Consider the following 19,644-nt stretch of genomic DNA (forward strand, 5'->3'; position numbering starts at 1 on the left):
GATTTAGAGAATTGGAATTGGGTTTTTGCATTCTTTCAATGGAGATATGCTGCTGCTTTTTCATCAGGCCAAAAAGCCAGACTAGAAGATATTCTTTGTACTTACTTGATTGATTCTTGAGGGCATTTTGGTAAAATCCACTCCAGTACTTTTAGTGGGGCCCAACAGAATTAGGGCAAAGAATTGAGGGTGTTTGTGTTTCTAATGATGGGTTAGGCTTTATGTCACAATCTTGGTCATTAGAGTCTGTGTTTAGTGGGTTTGATGACCCTATAACCTTACCTATATATATCATATCTTCTGTGCAGCACAAATTGCAGCTACCAGTAGTGATTTAAGTATGTCATTGGTTTATTACTGTACTCACTGCACTGTGTAGCCAGGGGACCTCTCATTCTATAATGTGCTGTTTCAAAACCTCTCTCTTTTGCTTTTCTAAGTACACATTCTTACACCCTTTTCAATTAATTGTGTTGTTGTTACTTAAAACTGATCAAACGGTTGAACTAAAAAGAATTTAGAATATAATATTTTTGAATTGTTGGATATTTATCAATAGATATAATCATAACAGTGGCGGAATTACTCACAGTCTTGGATAAGTTATAATCCAGAATGTTGTAAAAAAAATTAAAAAATAAGCTCGGATTAGTCAATAGTGAAGTTAGGATCAGATAAAGATTAAGTTCAAACTGTCGGCAAGTCAGAAGTGAATTAGATAATTCACATGTTATTATTTGGATTGAAAAATATTATATGCGAACGGGTAAATTAAACATTTCTCAATGGAAAAAATGATTTTGTAGAAGAACAACTATGATGATTCTATTTTATGCTTGAGCCTTCAATAAAGAAAATCTTATCAAGTTTTTTTGTCTTACTACGTTATTTATTGATAGGGATAAATTAAAAAACAATAGATGCTCCTTTGATATTATAAAAGGATAAACATCATGGACCAAAAATACTTCTCAAATACGATAGATATTATGGACCACAGTGAGTAATAAAAACAAAAAAATTAAAGAATTCCTATTTCAAAAATATATGTCTTCTATAGGCTAATTGATGTCCTACAACAAATGGTACAAAACACTCAATTAATTCATGATTTTATAAGAACCTACAATTACTTGTACAAATCCTAGGAATTAGGGTTTGGTCTATGCACATTTAGTACTAGTTTTATTCACTATATTAATCATCAATAAGATGATTTTATTCTAGCATGGGCGATGTAAAAGGATTTTGTTCTCCAGATAAAGAGGGTTTATTTTGCATAAAATTTAAGGAATCCTACATTGTGGCATCCATTTCTATTTTAAAAAATATTTCTGAAATTCTAGAATTTTAGTTATATTTACATGGAACCTGTATTTTATGAAAAAACATAGCGTGTTTACATTATTTTGCCGATTTGCATTTTAGCATTTCTATTATAACGTCATGATTAATACATTTATGAACTATAAGCTTTTTACAAAATATTTAATTTGTCACATTTTCATAATTGAATTTTGATTTTTACGTCTACGGAAGATTAATATAGCAATTTAGGTCAATAATTACTCATATAGAAACTAAAAAACTGGATACCAACTGAATTTTTATGAAAATTAACCTCAATTTCACCATCACCATAAGTCTGCAAGTAGTCCTTTATAGGCTGTGTCTCACGCTTCCCAAAAGTAAATGCATTTAAAAGATGAATTGGTAAAAAATATGAGTTTTACATAGAAGAAGACCATCAACAATAGCTTGTATCATTTTTTATAGGGTTTTTTCCCTAAAACAAACTGAAATCTTCACCATCAAATATTAACTATCGAGAGTGCATCAAATGTTATGTCATCTCTATTACTCTTATGGAGAATGGGCCACATTTTCACTACAGAAAGTTCTATCTCACTCATACTTTACAAGGCAATTTTTTGAATTCAATTTTCTTATCTCACCACAATAACTGTCTTGTACTTGTTCATGACCTTATAATTATTTACATGAGCTCACTTATAGCTTATTAATTTACACCCTACCCTCTACTCATAATTTAAACTTCTCAATGAATTGTGTGCTTATTAGTAAACAAATGAACAAAAGATCAATTCACCCCCTAAATTTGGCGTGAAAAATCAAATGAGTCATTTTGGAGACTTTTGGGTCACATTAACTCACAAATTGCGTTTTCGTATCAAAAAGGCCATTCTAACACAAAAAAGAGAATGGAATTATAACTAATTACAAATTTTAAATTTAATTAATCTAATTTAAAACTAATTAAACATAATTAAAACCCTATTTAACACTAAATAAACCTAAAGCTAATTCCAATTGGAAACCGCTGCCACTGTCCTATCGACCAAAACTTCGCAGCCTGCTGTCTCCTCAAGGGATGAATCATCCCTTACAGATCTGTTCATCTTAAAAAAGGATAAACAGATCGTTCATAGCTTGATTTTAAATTAATATGATTGTCAAGATTTTTTATATTAAATTAAATACAGTAAATTAGAAATCTAAATAAAAGCCAAGATTAAAAGAAACTGGTGACAATAAAAAAAAATTAGAATATTAAAATAGTTGAAAAAAACATAAAAACACAATGAAAAATGGGTGATGACTGACTGTTAAATAAAGGACGATTCACTCTATCCTCTCTTAATTCCGCCCTAAAACTTAGGAATATTACACAGCACAATAGAGTCTTTATAATTAGACATAGCTACAATTACTTCTCTCTTTTTTTTAATACTCTTCTTGTGTGAATTTTATGTTGTCCCATAAACTAATATTATTTATAAATATTACTATTTGTTCTGCTTATTAAAGAACATAAAATAAATAAATAAAATATAATGTGGAAAAAGTAATATTGGATCTCCTTGAATTCAAGTTGCAACAGTCTCATTCCTTTTTTTCTAACAAAAAGTCTGACAGTTATAATCTTTCTTTCACTCTGATTTTCCGTCTCACTCAAAGCTCAACTTTTCACAAATTTTGTTTTTGGTTTGTGAGTTCCATCATCAGATTTTATCATCCATTTTTGCATCGGCTTCTGTTCCTTTCTTTTCTCCCGTGGGAATACCATTTTATGTACATTTTCTGCTCATTTCATTAGTCTTTTCAATAAGTTCTTTTTGTTTTGCTATTATAACACAAATTAACTAACGTGATTAGCATTTCCTTAAGTTGTGATCATGTTATGATCATCATAATATCCAAAATGTTCAATATCAAGTGTGAAATTTGTTCATATTAATCGTTCCATTTCGTTCGGAAATCAACTCCAATTGTGCTCATTTCAAAATGACTTCGATTACCATTTTTCGGATTGTAGATATATGATTGAATTAGTTTATTTATCTAACCGGTTCATACGGATGGTTCCATCTGGATCAATCGGTACAATCCGGTCTAATTCGGTTGGACTAGATTTTCAATTTTACATATCTATTAAACGATTGGCTAATTCTCAGTTGAACTGGCTAGTATGGTTCGGTTTTTTAGTCATTGCCCTTCTTTCAAATTGAACAACTCAATTTTGTTGAAAACTCGACTTCCAACCGTAGCCATTTCGATATGGCTAACTCTTACTAATTGTTGAGACTAGTAGGAATACGTATAGAATATATATTTATGAGTCTAGAAAGGAAGTCATAATCATAACTCATCAAAAACTACATTCAACTCAAATTTTAACATATATAATGTTATTTATTCAAAGCAAAACCTATCCTAAGGTTTCTGTACTTTTTTTTAAAAATTTTCTTTTAAAATTTTCTTTTACATGATCTTTATACTTTTGAAAACAATTTTATAAAGTTATTTTGTTAATAAAAGTGTGAAAGTGCTAGGGACCAAATAAAATTAGTTTTGAAAACACAAGAATTAAATAAAGAAATAGAAAGATTTTATAAAACTGTTTTCGTATGTACATAGATAAAATAAAAAAATCCACATTTAAGGTCGAAGTAAAAGAAAAAATAGAAAGTATATGGACCTTAAAATAGGTTAACCCTTCATTCAACTCATTTTGTTTTAATGTGAAATTTTCATTACACTTGTTATTCTATATAAACCATGCTTCTTAATTTCCTTCACATTTGATATTAACATAACGAAGAAAATAGTCCACCGCCGAATCAATAAAATAAAAAACGATGGCCAAATTAAAAGGTTACTAAAGAAAAAAAAAAGTAAGGTGCAAGTTATTTTATGAAATAAAAAAATTTGTGAATAACTCTCGGAAGAAGTTTAATAAATGAATGGCATTATACCTCAATGATCATATATATGAATGTAAGCAAATTATTGAACACTTTCTAATTATACCTCAATGATCAAGCAAAAAGTAAGGTGCAAGGTATGTTTTGGGTACTATGCAATTCAATTCATTGCCCAAATTTAGATTTACACAATAATAATAAGACGAGGAAGATTTGTAATTGTGAGTGTAATTGTATGGAGAAGGGCTAAAAAAGGCTAAAAATGTGTCTGTTATCCAAAATGCTTAGGTCATAGAGAAAGAGAAAAAGGATTAGAATTGGTATTCTTTGGGGTAATCATAATTCTTATTTCCATATCTCTAAAACATCATTTCCATATCTCTTAACCTCTTCCGTCTCTTTCCTCACTATATACATCAAACCCTACCCTCATCCTTTTTCTCTATTTTCTTTTTCTATGCCTATTCTTTCATTATTTTACACTCCGCCCGTCTCAAAATTATAGGCCATTTTAATGAATACGATAATTAAAAAATATATAATTAACTTAGTTTTCTTTTTGAGAATTTTTTTTTTGAATTCATCGGATCTCATTAAATTGAATATGAAACAGTTACATTTGTAAGAAATTCGGGATAATTTGAAAACTAAACTCGATGACCTGACATGGAACAGACAACATGCTGACTGATTCGCAGACCTTACTTACGAAAATAAAAATAAATTACTAACTGTTTCGCAAATTAAGTGCAATCTTCAATCACTCTTCGTTCAAACTTCTTCAAACACCCGCAAACTCACAGCCAGTGGCGGAACCACGTTCAGGCTTGGGTGTGCTTTAGGACGGGCTGGAATATGTTATGTATATATTTGTGTAATAATAAGTAGCAGCAAGTACTTTGGTTCAATGGTGGAGAGTTTATTTCTTGTCATAATGTCCCAGGATCGATTCTCTATTTCTTACATCATTCTTATTTTTTCATTATTTTACTAATATCTACTAAAATTCATCACTTTTTGCTAATCAATAAAGTTTCATCTAGCCCCTTTGATTTAAGCAAATTTATACTCTTTTATTTTTTTATTCCAATTGAAGCGAAATAATTTGTATTGAAATTATTTTAAAATTATAAACATGTGCATATTTATGTTTAAATTATTTATATTTACATATTAATTAGCCCGGGCTGGAAAAAATTTCTGGTTCCGCCACTGCTCACAGCATCCGATTCAATCAACAATTGATATAACTCCTTCTAAAAAAAGAGACAACAACTCCTCTAAAAAGGAGACAACAAACCTTTCACAGAGAAAGGACAACAAACCTTCATAAAAAAAGGACAAAGTAAAACATTCATAAAAAAGACAAACAATAGAAAATAAATAAAACTAGTATAGCTCATAGACGAATCCATTTTGATACTGAAAGATCTTCAATCTATCGTCGCTTCTTGATAATTGAATTGCGCTTCGTGATAAATTTTAATCCGTCAGAAAAATGAAAAAGAATTGGCTATTTAGTATGTTCTATGACATTAAAATAACATAAACAAAAGGGGTGGCTACCGTCAATAGAAAATTAAGCCATTGACGGCTGCCGAAGAAAAAGATAAAAAAAAAGCTCTAAGCGGTTAGTGCTTGTTAAAGAGAAAAGAGAAGAGAAGGTGGCTAGAAAAGGGTATTATTTAAATCACGAGGCTTAGTTAATGTTTGTTATTTCGACTAGTTTTCTATTTTTATCCTTTTATAATTTTTAAAAATATAAATAATATATCAGTGACTAATTTTTTTGTTGGTGTATTTGATGATTTTTTTATAAATAATAAAATCAAATTAGAAAACGACTTATAATTTAGTAGCCTATTAATTTGGGACAGACGAAATATTTGTCTTTTTAATTGTCTATCTAATTAAAATGATACAGATTAAAAGAATATTTTTTTAATTCTAAATTGCAAAGGTAATTATAGACTAATGTAGCCAAATAATTAACCAATGCTTTACTTCATTATTATCATAGAGTAAGTACTGTTGATTTATGTTTATAAATTATTTAATTTTCTTTAACTATTTCATATGAAATTTGTTCATATGAAAATCTAATGGCACTGGACAATCTGGCACCCTATCAAGAATTAAAAATCATCATTACGTACCTTGCACAATAAAAAATTTTGCACTTTTCTACAAGTGATTCAAGTGAAGCTTGTGCGTTGGGATTTTCTTTTCTTATTGTGTACATACCAAGCAATTGAATGATTACCATCCCCCAATATAACTTGCTTGTTTAGGTTTAATTATCTCAAAATATCATATATTTTTATTGTTTTATGTATGTTTTAAAGTTTAAAGTCGGCAATTTTTACTTTATTTTTTATTTTTTAATTTTAACTATGTCCATTTTTCAAATTGAATTTTCCACTCTGAAAAAATATATTTTATTGTGTTTGAGATTATGTGTAAAGGACATATTCAAAAATATTTTTCAAGTGAAAAAATGGGTACTATCAAAACTGAAAAATAGAAATAAAATAAAATTAACAATCTAAGAAGATTTTAGATATAAATAAAATATTTTTAGATGATTAAGCATGCTATATGATCCCAAAAAATTTAAAATTTTGTCAATTTTAATCAAAATAATTCACTTTTACTAATTATAATCTAATTTGATTTTTTTATTTTAATTGTAGTTAAATATGTCCAATGAGATTAGTATGAACTTACTTTTGCTCACATAGCTGCCACTAAATGATTGTATTTTTTTAATTTAATTAGATAGATTTATTATTAACAAACATTTAATCACTATCACATGAATAAAATTGTACTTAATTGATTCAGTTGAGTTGATTTCACTATAATTTGAAATAAAATAATTTATTCATGCAATAATTGATAAGATTTAAAAAACATATATTTAATTTCTAATTTTTAAAATTATTAAGCCGATTTTATGTAAACAGTTATTAGTGTATACCAGAGATAAATAATTATTTATCAATTTTGGTATTAGTGTGGCTTGTGGAGTTTACTGCTAGCTTTCTGTTCATTCTCTAACTACTTTCTAATTTTATAACTACACCCTTATCATATCAAAAATAAAAAATAAAATAAAATTTCTAGTTGATGTAAGTTGCAAAATTGTGGCCACTGGCCAGTGACGATATTTATGTATGCAATTAGCTGTTTTTCCAACTTCTAGAATTTAAACAATATTTTATCCAAATCTACACTTGCAATGGTTTCAATTTCTGCTTTCTTTTAATTTGATATAATATGAAGAAATTGAAGTGTTATGAATAAAAAATATTAATAAATTTATAGACAACTATTAAAACACAAAGTAATAAAAGTCATATAACAAATTCTAATTATATGATCTTTTAAATTGTAAACATTCAAAAATAAACAAATAAATAAATTTAATCGAAAAGAAAAAAAAATCAAGAACATGGTTCTTGGCAAAAGTGCCTATTTTCTTTTGCTCTCAGCGATTAACAAAGTTCCGTTAATGCGAGGATCTCTCACTCGTCCGATTATACCGACAATCCGGTCAATCCATTGAATACTGGCATTTTTTTATCATTATCTTCAATGAAATCCTAAAGGAATAGATCATAACACATCTAGATTTTTTGGATTAACAAAACTTGAATATAAGCCCGAACAGTCACTAAAAATCATTGAATATTAATCTAAAAAACAGACATGCCAAACGAAAATAACACCACAAAAAAAATTATTTAAACACGAGATAAACTCCAAAACAATGAGATTTATTGAACAAAAAAAACTATTAATGTGGACAACTATCTCGGACAATAAAAAAGGGCAAGAAAAATAGAAAAATTAACATTTTAAATTGTGATTTGCACGAATATGGACAACTATTTGGAACAAAAAAGAAAAGAAAAAAAGAGACTATTGTTTTGGGACAGAGAGAGTATAATATTTTACAATTATATATCTAAACTTTAAAGTGACTACTGGATAGATGAGTGTAACTAAATTAAGAAAGTAAAAGTTTCTGTAAAGTAGTAAATAATTTAGGCTTAATTCCTAGTTTAGATCATACTTTTTGTAATTGTTACTTGAATAGTAAATAACTTTATTTAATCTGTTTTATAGATAAATTTTTAAATTTAATTTACTAAAAATGAAAGACTATATTATTCTCATTCAGCAATCAAAATAATTAAATATAAGTACATTAGTAATTTTAACTATTCATTTAACATAGGTAAAACTTACCTAGAACAATCTAAAAAGTTATTTCTTTAGTCTCAACTTTCCAAAAGAATAGAATACACAAAACAAACCAGACCAGACCAAAATAACAAAAAATTGCTTTCCTGATATAGTTACCCCAACCAAGCAAGCTGTTAATAGTAACTAATAACAAACGCTTATAGCTCTCTGTTGTAGGCATAAACCAGTAGTAGAAATTACTCAAGCAAGAAGAATCAAACTAAAATATGATACACTTGAATGTTGGAATAATATGTATGCTCACATGCCATTTCTTTTCAGCTCTTTCAGAAGCTGGAATAAACAGACCAGCAAGCCAAAAACAATGTAAACCACAACCATTTGATCTCATTCATCACCTTATTCTCTGCTTATTGGCGGATCCTCTTTTATTCCAACTCGAGTAGCGACGTTCTGATTGGGAACCATTCTCTCTCAATCCTCTTGCTTCCACGCCCTCCCGTTCAATCGACTGCCTTCTTCTTTGAGGGTCTGACTTGGGAGAATTTAACCTCTTTGTTTTGTCTGATTCATATGGTAATGGTTCAATCCCTTGTAAATCAGGTTCTGGAACAAAGTTATTAGGCCGTTTTGTTTCGTCCATTTTTCTAAATGTAATGGATATCCTATGAGAATAAAAGAAGGGAAAATTTAAGTTCACAATAGTCATATTCTCAACAAAAAAAAAAGTTCACAATAGTCATCAAAAGAATATATCACAGTTAGAGGTGTGCAAAAACTGAACCAAACTGAACAACCGTAGGTTCAGTTTGGTTCGGTTTAGATTTATCAGTTTGGTTAGGTGATGGGAGTAAAAAAGTTGAAGACTTGAAGTTCCCATTTGGTTCGGTTTGATTTGACAAAATTAAAAATCTTACAAAATCCATTCTGTTCGTTTTGGAAATATCAAAATGACAATTCAATTCGGTTCAGTTTGAACCAATTGCAAACCCCTAATCACAATCCAACAATAAAAAAAAGTTCAAAAGTTGTACCTCTTCATAGGAACTGATGGCACACAGTGCTTAGACACGTCAGCTGCATTCCCATTTATGACAAGTACAGATCTGGCAGGACCAAAATTGAAACATTAAGAATTTTGTTATATAACATCAAGAATGGGCTATAAGCAAATACCAACTAACAATGGTAACATGCAGAATAAATACTAAAGAAGAGAGGGAAAAAAATAAAAGCTAAGGGTTATTACGTTCATGTAAAGCATTGCATATACACTTACCCAACAGGCAAGGGGACTGCAATTGATCCGTCAAACTCACCGGCACCCAAAATCTTCAAGTTAGTACCAAATAGTATATTGCACTCACTAACAAAGGAAACTGTGCAGAAAGGTCTAAGAAAATCATGATTGTCAATATGAGGAGGTATGCAGTCTCCTTCGTCGTATATATTAACAATGCAACTATCCGGTACACAGGTTGGAGGGAGAACGTGCCATTTGACCAGCCGTCTAATAATCACTTTGAAAAGGTCGGGAATAGGATCTACAGTTTCATTCTGGAGAATGCCGGGAGGGTTACCAATTTTATCCTGCCAAAGAATTTTAAGATTGTAGCTTAATTCAAACATAATACACATCATACATCACGTATCAAATCAGATCATAACATTTAGTACAGAATCAAAAACGCCAATCAACACTTACTGTTGCATAGTTGTAACAACAGCCAAACTGAATAGTTACACGTCCTTTGCCTCTCATCCACTTTTGCGGGGCTGTAAACGTTCTTTCTGTGGAAAAAAAATGACAGATATATCAGCAGCTTATCACTGGGCAGGAAAACAAGTAAATCTAATAAGATTGCAGCTGCATATGCACTTGACTGTTTAACTATGTACCAGTTGTTGGACATCAAGCAATGATATGCAGAAAAACCCATATAGCAATCTTGCAATTTGCATAATTGCGTCAATTTGAACACAGAGTAACGAAATGGCTCTCTCAGCTCTTTATCAAACATCCTACTAACCTTTTGGTGAAAAAGCATCGGAAAACAATACAAAAAAGTATAGAACTGCTAACACCTAAAGCTTAGGGAAGGATTGTTATCATACGTAGGGAAAATGAAGATAATTACACAAAAAGAGCATTGTAATTTTCTGTAATACACATTAACAACCAACATCGAAAAGGTAACCTACCACATAACAAGAGTTTTGCATGAAACTAGAAGCTTATGGCAGGTAAATTTACATTCAAATGCTAATTTGGTTTTTCATATGGCCTCGAATTCAATAATGTTAGCTAAACTCAGGAAAAAACTCATACATTTAATCAGCAAATTAATAACAGAAAGCAGAGGAGAAAAAGTGTTCTTGTAGATTACCTTCCCTATATGTTTCTTCAATAATCAGTACTAGACAATTTCATATCAATAAAAAAATAACGGGAAAATTAGGGCACAAGGAAACTAACCTTTAAGTTCGCCTCTTTTCCCCTTCTCCTCAAGTTCATAAACATAATTCACTATCCTATTCTGCTCCACGGCACTGAAAACACCCGTGTGAAGTTCAAGTCCCTCGAGGACATTAACAAACTTCCCTTTAACCCTCTCCAAGCAAATAAAATCCTTCTTACGCTTCACACTCTTAAACCTTATTGCCTCTCTTTGTTCTCTCGACAACTTGGGCTTCTCGACTTTCGACATTTTCATATCCCCAGATGAAGCATTTAGATTTACCGCATTCTTATTCAACCCTCGCTGTTCCTCCTCTCCATCCTCTTCCTCCTCAAGTTCATCTTCCTGAGCCATGTCCGCCCAAGACACTCGTTGGTTAGGACTTTGAACTGAAGGGGCTGCACCAAGTATTCCACTTGTAGAAGGTTCCGAAACAGACTCAGACCACCCGTTAGCTCCATCTTTCCAACTACCCAATGAATTTGTATCGTCCGCTTCGCCCTCACCATCTCCATCACCATCTTTATAACTTGCAGTTGAATTATTATCACAATTATCATCACAACAATACCCATGTGAATCAACATTATTCGGAGTGACAGGCATTAAACTTTTATCAGCATCAAATTCTACAAAAACAATTCACAAACAGAAACACCAAAATTCTAATTATTAAGCATAAAATAAATTAAAACAAGCCCAGAAATTCAAACAAAAACAAGCCCAGAAATTCAAACAAAAACGAGAACAAAACCCAGAAATTAAACATGAAAATTACGGTCAAAGTTTGTAAATTTTTAAGTACCATTGTCGAGGGAGCGGATGCGATTGGCGAGAATTTGAGAGCAGTGCTGACAGAGATCTCTGGAGAGGAAAGGGAGCCATGTGGTGAGAAACTCCGATGCAATTCGAAGATCAGATGGCGGATATTGAAGAAGGAAAGGATCGTCCTTTCGGACTCGAATCGGATCGCTCATGACTAGGTTTCTAACTATGAAATACAGAGAGAAAAGATAGGTTTTTTTTGGTTGTTGTAGTAGTTTTAATAAGACGACCAGAAAAATACATAAACTTTATTTATGGGAAGAATGCGAATTCTGTGATTTAATATAAAGGTAACGGGTGAAATGTAATTCTAAAAATTATACGTGGGTACTTTTGACAAATTAATAGCTTATTGCTAAAAAAATTAAGTAAAATTTTTTTAGATAAATGAAACATCATATTGGGGTTAAGGGGAGTTGAAAAAATTAAGTAAAATTTACACTAACAATTAACAAATAACGGTATCTGATTTTTTCCAAAAATTATTAGGACTTAGGAGTGTTTCTAGATCTTCACTTTTATTTTTCAAAATTATTATTTCAACTTCTTTTTTTGATAAGTATTAATATTATACCTTTAGAAAATACGTATTTTAAATTGATTTTTAGTAATCAATACTATATTTTTATATTAAAAATCTAATTAGTAAATCATATATTAGATTACATTTTTTTAATATTTTAGTGGTCAAAATTATAAAAAAGAAATGTTTAAAAATTTAAAAGGTTCATTCCGATATTCAATCTTGAAATATACAATTAATAAATCCGTGTTTTTTTTTTAAATATATATAATTTACCAGTTTTAAGTAAGTTACGACCTTTGATAATCAAAACTAGCATCAAATTGATGGAAAATTAGGGTGTAACTGACCTAAATTAACAAGTTAAAAGTTTTTTTTTTCAGAGCCACAAACTTTGATTTTTTGAATATTTTATATCAAATTGGAGGATCAAAATGAACCTTTATTGGTTCAAAAAATATAAAAGTATAAAAAAAATGTCTAAAGATTAAAAAAAACAGGTGCCCAAAAATAAAGAACAAGTGCCCAAAGAAGAAAAAATAAATATCCTAAAATATTGCTATTAATAAATTATATTCGAGAAATCAGAGAATTTCAATCAAATTAATTAATTTATTAAATTAAATTTATAATAATTTATTTAAACTTTCACTTATAAGATATTATATGATGTCATGTTAAAAAAATACAATATATGTATGTATGTATATATATATTCAGCTTTTTAACACGTCGGCTTTATACATAATACAAATTCTTAATCAAGAAAAATCACCGCAAGAAGTCATTGGTGTCCAAGTTAATCTTTGAACTTAAACTTGGTGTCCAAGTTTAACAAAAAGACATGCAAAGATTTCCCCCAGTACTTTGTACATCCAGAGGTCAGGAGTTTGACCCTGACTTTCCAATTTCCACATACAGTTATTTCGTCTAATTTTAAAAATAAATTCTCACACTAATTAATTCCAGCTAACACCTAATTTAGAGTAGTTTTATCAATAAAAAAAAAGCAATTTCCCCAAGAAATATATATATGTAAGCTGGTGCAGCCTGAACTTCTTCAAGGTCCTGGGATCCATCAGGCCCAAATTTAGATCTCAACAATTTTTTTTTTTTAATCCAGAGATCTCATCAAATTGATTCCTTTGAAAATTTTGATTGAATGACATGGCAACAAATGATAGGTCATCATTTAACAAATATATCTATATGCTGCTCTATTTAGCAAATACCCATCCAGGATAAAAAGGATAACCTTAGCCAAAGAATTGCTCCTTCTGTCACTACAGAAAGAAAAAGAGAAAAATGGATACCAAAGTTCTTCAATTTCTTACTTCTAAATCACTCCCATCAAACATTCATATCCACACAAATCCTTCAACCATAAAGACACCACCACAGACTCAGATCTTCAAACTTCACCGGAGGCGATTTCCGAGATTAAATTCTACCAATGGCATTGAAGGCAGTGAAGACACTCCACAGCCAGCTCCACCGACTATTAGACCACCTGAGACGGGGGAGATAAGATTCAGACGACGCTCGAAGAAGAGGAACAAACAGCAGAGCGGCGAAGGTGGTGTTAGCAGCGGACAATCAGCGAAAGCAGCACAACCTCCAAAGAAGTGGGAAGATATGAGTCTTACAGAGAAGGCAATTGAGGTTTACGTGGGAGAAAAGGGTTTGCTTTTTTGGCTTAATAAGTTTGCTTATGCTTCTATTTTCATTGTGATTGGAGGTTGGATATTGTTCCGATTCGTCGGCCCGTCTTTTAATCTTTACCAGTTGGATACTTCTCCTCTACCACCTACCTCCATCTTCAAGGGATCATGAGTCACAATTACAGGGATTGCACGCTAAAGATTAAAATAAGATGAAGAGCTTTCTAGTTTCTGAAGATTTTTGTAGTCTTGAATCTATAGTGAAACCACATTCATAAATCAAGCATGACTTGTGTGAATTGCATCATAATCAAAGAATTGCATAAATCCAATATTTCAAAAGCAACAAATAGCATAACTTCTCTGTAACTATTATTGGCAGACATGTAGCAGGGAAACGGAAAACGGAAACGTTTCTGAAATGAGGAAACACAGCTTCCTCAAGGTTTCTGTGCATCATAGGTTGGCAGTAAAACACAGAACCGATTCAGCGAATAGCTGATTATGTCTTTGGTATTTGATAAATAAATTAAATTGCATAATGTTCTTCTATTTCTAGAATACCTCTAGTCTCGATCCAGCTTTTTCTTTGCTTTGGTAGCTGGTAGTAGGCTGGCTGCAGATCCAACTCGAGCTTAATGATCCGGTGGTGCCGAGTAGAAAGTCCATCGCTCAATGGATAAATTATCAAAGATAAGCAGTATATTAATATATAACTGTAATAACATAGCACATAGAAACATGCCTTCGAAATGGTATGTGACTCACATCAACTCTATTCATATTAAGAAAATTTAAGCTTTCAGTACATTATTTGGTATTTCAACGACCAAAATTTTGCTAATTTCTACAATCATTAACGTATGGGATGAAATGAAATGGGTATCAAAGAATTCCAGCTCTTCAAGATCAAACATTGCGGTAAAAATGAAAGAAACCTCAGCAAGGACAATAATCTAAACATCAACTCACAGCTATACAGCATCGACTGGCTGCACAACCCTATCTCTAAACGTCTTGCACCTACAGTAGAAGTTTCAAAATTCAGCAAAATGACACAGAATTCTAAAGGCATAAAGTCTTAAAAAAATGTACCAAATTGACTGCATAAACTATTTTGGATAAACAAAGCACAATGGAAATCCATCTCAGGAGATGCCATGTCTAGTGCCATGTTTAGTTTCATTATTAATTACTGCATAATGAAGCAACTTACAGCCAGAAATGGTAAGAACCAAGAAGTAAAGAAAAAAAAAACAAATTTGGAAATAAGGAGCCTTTTATTCATAAGACAAAAAAAATTAGTAACAAGTAATAGATGACTTTACAGGTCAGATAAGAACCCCACAATAAGGCATAACATTGACTGACAAAATGTACAAGTGTTACATTTCTTGCAATTGGCATATTAAACAAAGTTAACAAGATAATTTCCACAACAGCTAGGTTTCAGTGGACAATTTAGAAAGATTTATATCTAAATTGTAGGGTTTAAATTATAGACTAACCTATTGCACTGTGATCGAGAAGCATAGTTATGATTGCTGCAGTTTGTGCACATCCAATCTCCATTACGCCATTGCTTTGCTCTGCTCACATGAATGTGTAAAATATATTAAACTATCATAAGCGGCAACCGTCAGCAACATACATAATACATGTTATACAGCTACTTATATAGTTATACATTGATCTAAATACAGCATGAAAGACCAAAGCAATACCTAAAGCCAGTGCCCATTAACACATCCCCACATGCTCCAAGCAAGTGATTTAGTATCTTTCTTACATATTATCACCTTTAGTGAACAATTAACTTAAACTTGTATAGCTATAATACTTTGATTCATCAGCTCACTGGTTTTATATTCAGTTTTAAATTAAAGGGACAGATTTCTAGTTTCTGCATGTCAGTATCGTGGCAACAGATAATAAAACCCATTGACCATAGACGATTATCTTTATTCAATGAACTCATTGAATGAGATGGATGCAAAAGAAGTTAAAATAAGATACAAGATGAACAGTGTGAAAGTAATAAAACGATAAACATATAAATCTGATTTCCATATTGGTTGGAATGGTATCACCGAAAGCAATATATGTCTGACTAGAAAAGAATGTTCCTCAATTCTAAATTGATAAGTTCGGAAATAAGGATAAAAAAAAACAATCACCCTTTCCCAAGGAGTGCAGGTGTTGTAACTTGATGTGGAAACTGGATAGGTGATTGCCAATTTGGAGCTACACCTAAGCCAAGACTGGGATAGGGAGCATTCATCCCTGACCTTGGAATCCCAATGGTCCCTAATATATGATCGAATCCTGGATATGTTTGCTGTTGTCCATTTATCTGCACATTCTATCACACAAAAATGTAAGTGAACTACAGCTTAATTAAGCCAAGGATTTGCATAAATTTTCCAAGTTATAAACATCGCAAGCTACAAGGATAGTTCCTCACATTTCCTAAATTCAATCTCTTGTTCTCCAAATCCTGGGCAAAATCTTCAGATGCCAGTCGCTTTGTTCCAAGTGCTTTAGACCATAGAGAGGAAAATAAAATGGTAAAGTAAGTTTTAAGTAAAAGGAACACATTCCAAACAACTCGACAAAAGTGCTTGCAATATGTTATGCAATAGCATAGCCAATGACCAGCACTACAATTTTTTGCTGCTGCAATGAACACAAAATAGCAACAACAATCCTAATCCGTTTTAACCAATAGATACAGATAAGAATCAACTAATATTGTATGCCAAAAGTCTTCCCAATTACAAATGGTATGGAACCAAGAATAAGAATGTACCTGGAGGTATAGAAGCATAGCACTTTTTACACTGCAATTGCGATAAAAACCACATCAGACATAAAAACATGTACTGCAAATGGGCAAAAAACCCGACTTGTAGAAACCTTAGGAAACTTGAATATACCTGTGCACGTGAAGAATAATTATGGAAACCGCAATTACAAATCCAGTCCCCATTTCGCCATCCTTTTGCAACTGAGAGAGGCTGATTTGCATATAAAGGTTCCAAAATTTGATTTCCACCTAAAGGCCAGGAAGAAAGAGAACAAAGTCCATAGTTATCGACATCTCCTCCATCGGACCTCGTTGAAGTCAAAAGGAGCGGCTGTCTTAGAACATTCATCTTGCTTTCCGATCCTCCTGCCGGGCCCCTGGAAAAATAATGCGTATAAGTCGGAAGAGAAGCTCCAGTGATTGCAATTGCGGGCATTGCTGCTATCTCCTTCGGCTGACCACATTTATTGCACTTTTCTCTTGATGCATAATTGTTGTTAGTGCAACCTAATTGATTCGATCCGAATTTCCACACACACGCAACGCAAGGCACCCAAGGAAGCCCATGTATGGTATACGCACACCAACCACATCAAAATTACAAAAAAACACAAACCACTCAACTCAACCTAATTGGTACCAAGTTCTTGATTCAATTTCACAAACATGATCAAATTAAGGTGCAAGCCAGTGACAATTTTTTCAATAGGATGATGTAAACAAACACATGGAAAAGAATTAAAGAAATGTAGAGAAGGGGGGGCTAACCGGTGCAGATCCAATCGCCGATACGAGGGAGCCATTTGGAGTGAGCGGGAGTTTTGGCATCGACAAGAAGACGAGGTTGTTTGCATCTGTTGCAGAATGATCGAAATGCGTAGTTTCTGTTATTACAGCTACTGCACTCCCAATCTCCCTCTCTTCCGTCTCCCATTAATCACAGCTATTGGTATCACAGTAGTTCTGTCTCTCATAAAACAAAATCAAATCTATCGGATTTCAGACAATTATGTTCTTCTGTTCCATACAGTCAAGAGGTTGTTGCCGTCTTTAAGAGATGTACTTATGCACACGTGAGTTTCACTTAAGCCCAGGTCCCTGTTTTTTTTTTAAATAAATAAAACTATATTTAAAATTTAAAAATAATTAAATCTACAATGTTTTAATTTTAAAAAATTACACTCAATAAATAAAACTATATTGAAAGAGTCCAATGGAGCACCTTTTTTTTGTGATTATGCCCTCTATAATAAAGAATTTTAAATTATAAAGAGATGGATACTCTTAGATACTAGTATTATATTTTAATAATTTTACATTATTTTTTGATAAATTTTTAATTAATTTTTAATATAATTTTGATATATCTGAATCTCGATTAGCAATTTACTTAGTCTTTTTTTTCAGTCTTTTTTTATTTGGTGGTGCATTTTTGAGAGCCAATCTCTTTTCTCAGCTTTACTCTGTAACTATCATGGAATTAGAAAGCTATTGTAATCAATTTTCTATAGACGATGAAGAAAGTAATGGTGTGATTATCTATAATGAACCAATGTAAAATACTTATACAAACGGCAATCTATTGGAAAAGAATAATTCTTAGTTATGGTATTTAATTACGCCACGTGTCATGTATTTAATGAAGGGTTCATAATCCTACGTGGCGAACTGGGTTCAAACAAGAATTTCTCCTGATTTAGAAGCAATTATATGTTTATCTATATTTTTATCCAATAGGAATCGAATCTCTTACTCCTAACATATCAAAATACCAAAAAGACAAATTTCTACTAAAAATAGGTCTAATATTCTGTTAATAACCATACCTATGTTATTTTTGACAATATTCAATAGAGTTTTTTGGAGTTCTGACATATACTTTTTTAATTTTTTTCATGATTTCATCCTCTCGATATGGAGAAAGCTTTGTTTAATGGTTTATGAACATTTGGTAGACATGCTTTTCTAATAAAAAATAGTTTGGAATTGGTGTTCAACAGGCTAGCGTAATATATAGATAATGAAACAAGGCTAGCCTTTTGAACACCAATTTCAAAAATATATTATATTGAAATAACATGTCTATCGAATGTGTATGTTAGAAGGATTCTATGGAAAGATAATTACAGTTATTTTGTATGGTGTTAAATGTTATAAAACTTTAAGTTAAACACACTGTCATTTCAAAAAAAAAGAGTTAAAACATGGTATGAACCACGAAGGCATAAATTCATTCTAATCGTGTTATGTACATGATTAGGCATGAAATACCTAATCAATCTCTATTCAAAATAAATAATTGCAATAGGGTTAAGAGTATTTCTATTGTATTTTTTTATTTTTTATGCTATTGAAGTATCGCTGAGTCTATCTGATGTAAGGGTTTAACAGCCTTCGTATATCAAAGGGGGAAAAAGAAATAGTGTAATGGAGATATATTTTTCATCCTAAATGCTAACTTGTGATCAAGGACGGAGATAAGGAGGGGTGTGCAGTGGCACTTGCCCCTCCAAAAATCCAAATTATCCAAATTTTATTTAGTTTTGTGATAGAAAATTTATAAGAGTAATACTTTTCTACACAATTTCACCACTATAAAACTCATATGCATTATATAATCTAGCTAATACAATTTCTTTAATTTAATTGATCATTTATTTAATCAAAAAATTAATTATGTCATTAAAATATTTTTTATACCTAACTAAATCTAATTCTTATTAATATATAAAAAGAAATGTAGAAATTCGCGACTAATATTTGATATTTTTATACTGAATTAGACTCAGTTATTTTTATTGATAAAATTAAATTTATTTTTTATTTTTATAATTAAAAATGCGGAAACACTTGTGGGAGAAATTGAACTCGCAATGTAACAATTTACTGCACAACGCATATACCAGTTAAGTTATAGCTTATTAGAAATTTT

General features: G+C 31.2%; 3 protein-coding genes across 4 annotated transcripts; 1 reads left to right on the plus strand and 2 right to left on the minus strand.

The window, feature by feature from the left end:
• Nucleotides 1–8,431: 8,431 nt before the first annotated feature.
• On the minus strand, nucleotides 8,432–11,975 carry LOC126678004 (RNA demethylase ALKBH9B). The gene is made up of 6 exons (XM_050372848.2): nucleotides 11,703–11,975; nucleotides 10,915–11,526; nucleotides 10,144–10,229; nucleotides 9,718–10,028; nucleotides 9,473–9,544; nucleotides 8,432–9,103 (listed from the first exon to the last, which is right to left on the minus strand). Exons 1-6 carry the CDS (start codon nucleotides 11,872–11,874, stop codon nucleotides 8,833–8,835), a joined length of 1,524 nt encoding a protein of 507 aa, XP_050228805.1. The 5' UTR covers nucleotides 11,875–11,975; the 3' UTR covers nucleotides 8,432–8,832.
• A 1,489-nt stretch (nucleotides 11,976–13,464) lies between these two features.
• Nucleotides 13,465–14,205, plus strand: LOC126677709 (uncharacterized). Its single transcript, XM_050372473.2, has one exon. The coding sequence runs from the start codon at nucleotides 13,551–13,553 to the stop codon at nucleotides 14,076–14,078; it is 528 nt and encodes a 175-aa protein (XP_050228430.1). The 5' UTR covers nucleotides 13,465–13,550; the 3' UTR covers nucleotides 14,079–14,205.
• Nucleotides 14,206–14,648: 443 nt separating this feature from the next.
• LOC126677707 (ranBP2-type zinc finger protein At1g67325) lies at nucleotides 14,649–17,787 on the minus strand. 2 transcript variants are annotated; one of them, XM_050372472.2, is made up of 7 exons: nucleotides 17,481–17,787; nucleotides 16,843–17,219; nucleotides 16,716–16,746; nucleotides 16,371–16,444; nucleotides 16,084–16,259; nucleotides 15,415–15,495; nucleotides 14,649–14,929 (listed from the first exon to the last, which is right to left on the minus strand). In XM_050372472.2, the coding sequence occupies exons 1-7, from the start codon at nucleotides 17,644–17,646 to the stop codon at nucleotides 14,881–14,883; spliced, it is 954 nt and encodes a 317-aa protein (XP_050228429.1). In that variant the 5' UTR covers nucleotides 17,647–17,787; the 3' UTR covers nucleotides 14,649–14,880. The 2 variants fall into 2 exon arrangements, with proteins under 2 accessions (XP_050228429.1, XP_050228428.1); XM_050372471.2 differs by having other exon boundaries at nucleotides 16,084–16,268; nucleotides 17,481–17,786.
• Nucleotides 17,788–19,644: the final 1,857 nt, after the last annotated feature.

Source organism: Mercurialis annua, linkage group LG4 (genome assembly GCF_937616625.2).
Source record: "Mercurialis annua linkage group LG4, ddMerAnnu1.2, whole genome shotgun sequence".
In the NCBI taxonomy this organism is placed as follows: domain Eukaryota; kingdom Viridiplantae; phylum Streptophyta; class Magnoliopsida; order Malpighiales; family Euphorbiaceae; genus Mercurialis; species Mercurialis annua.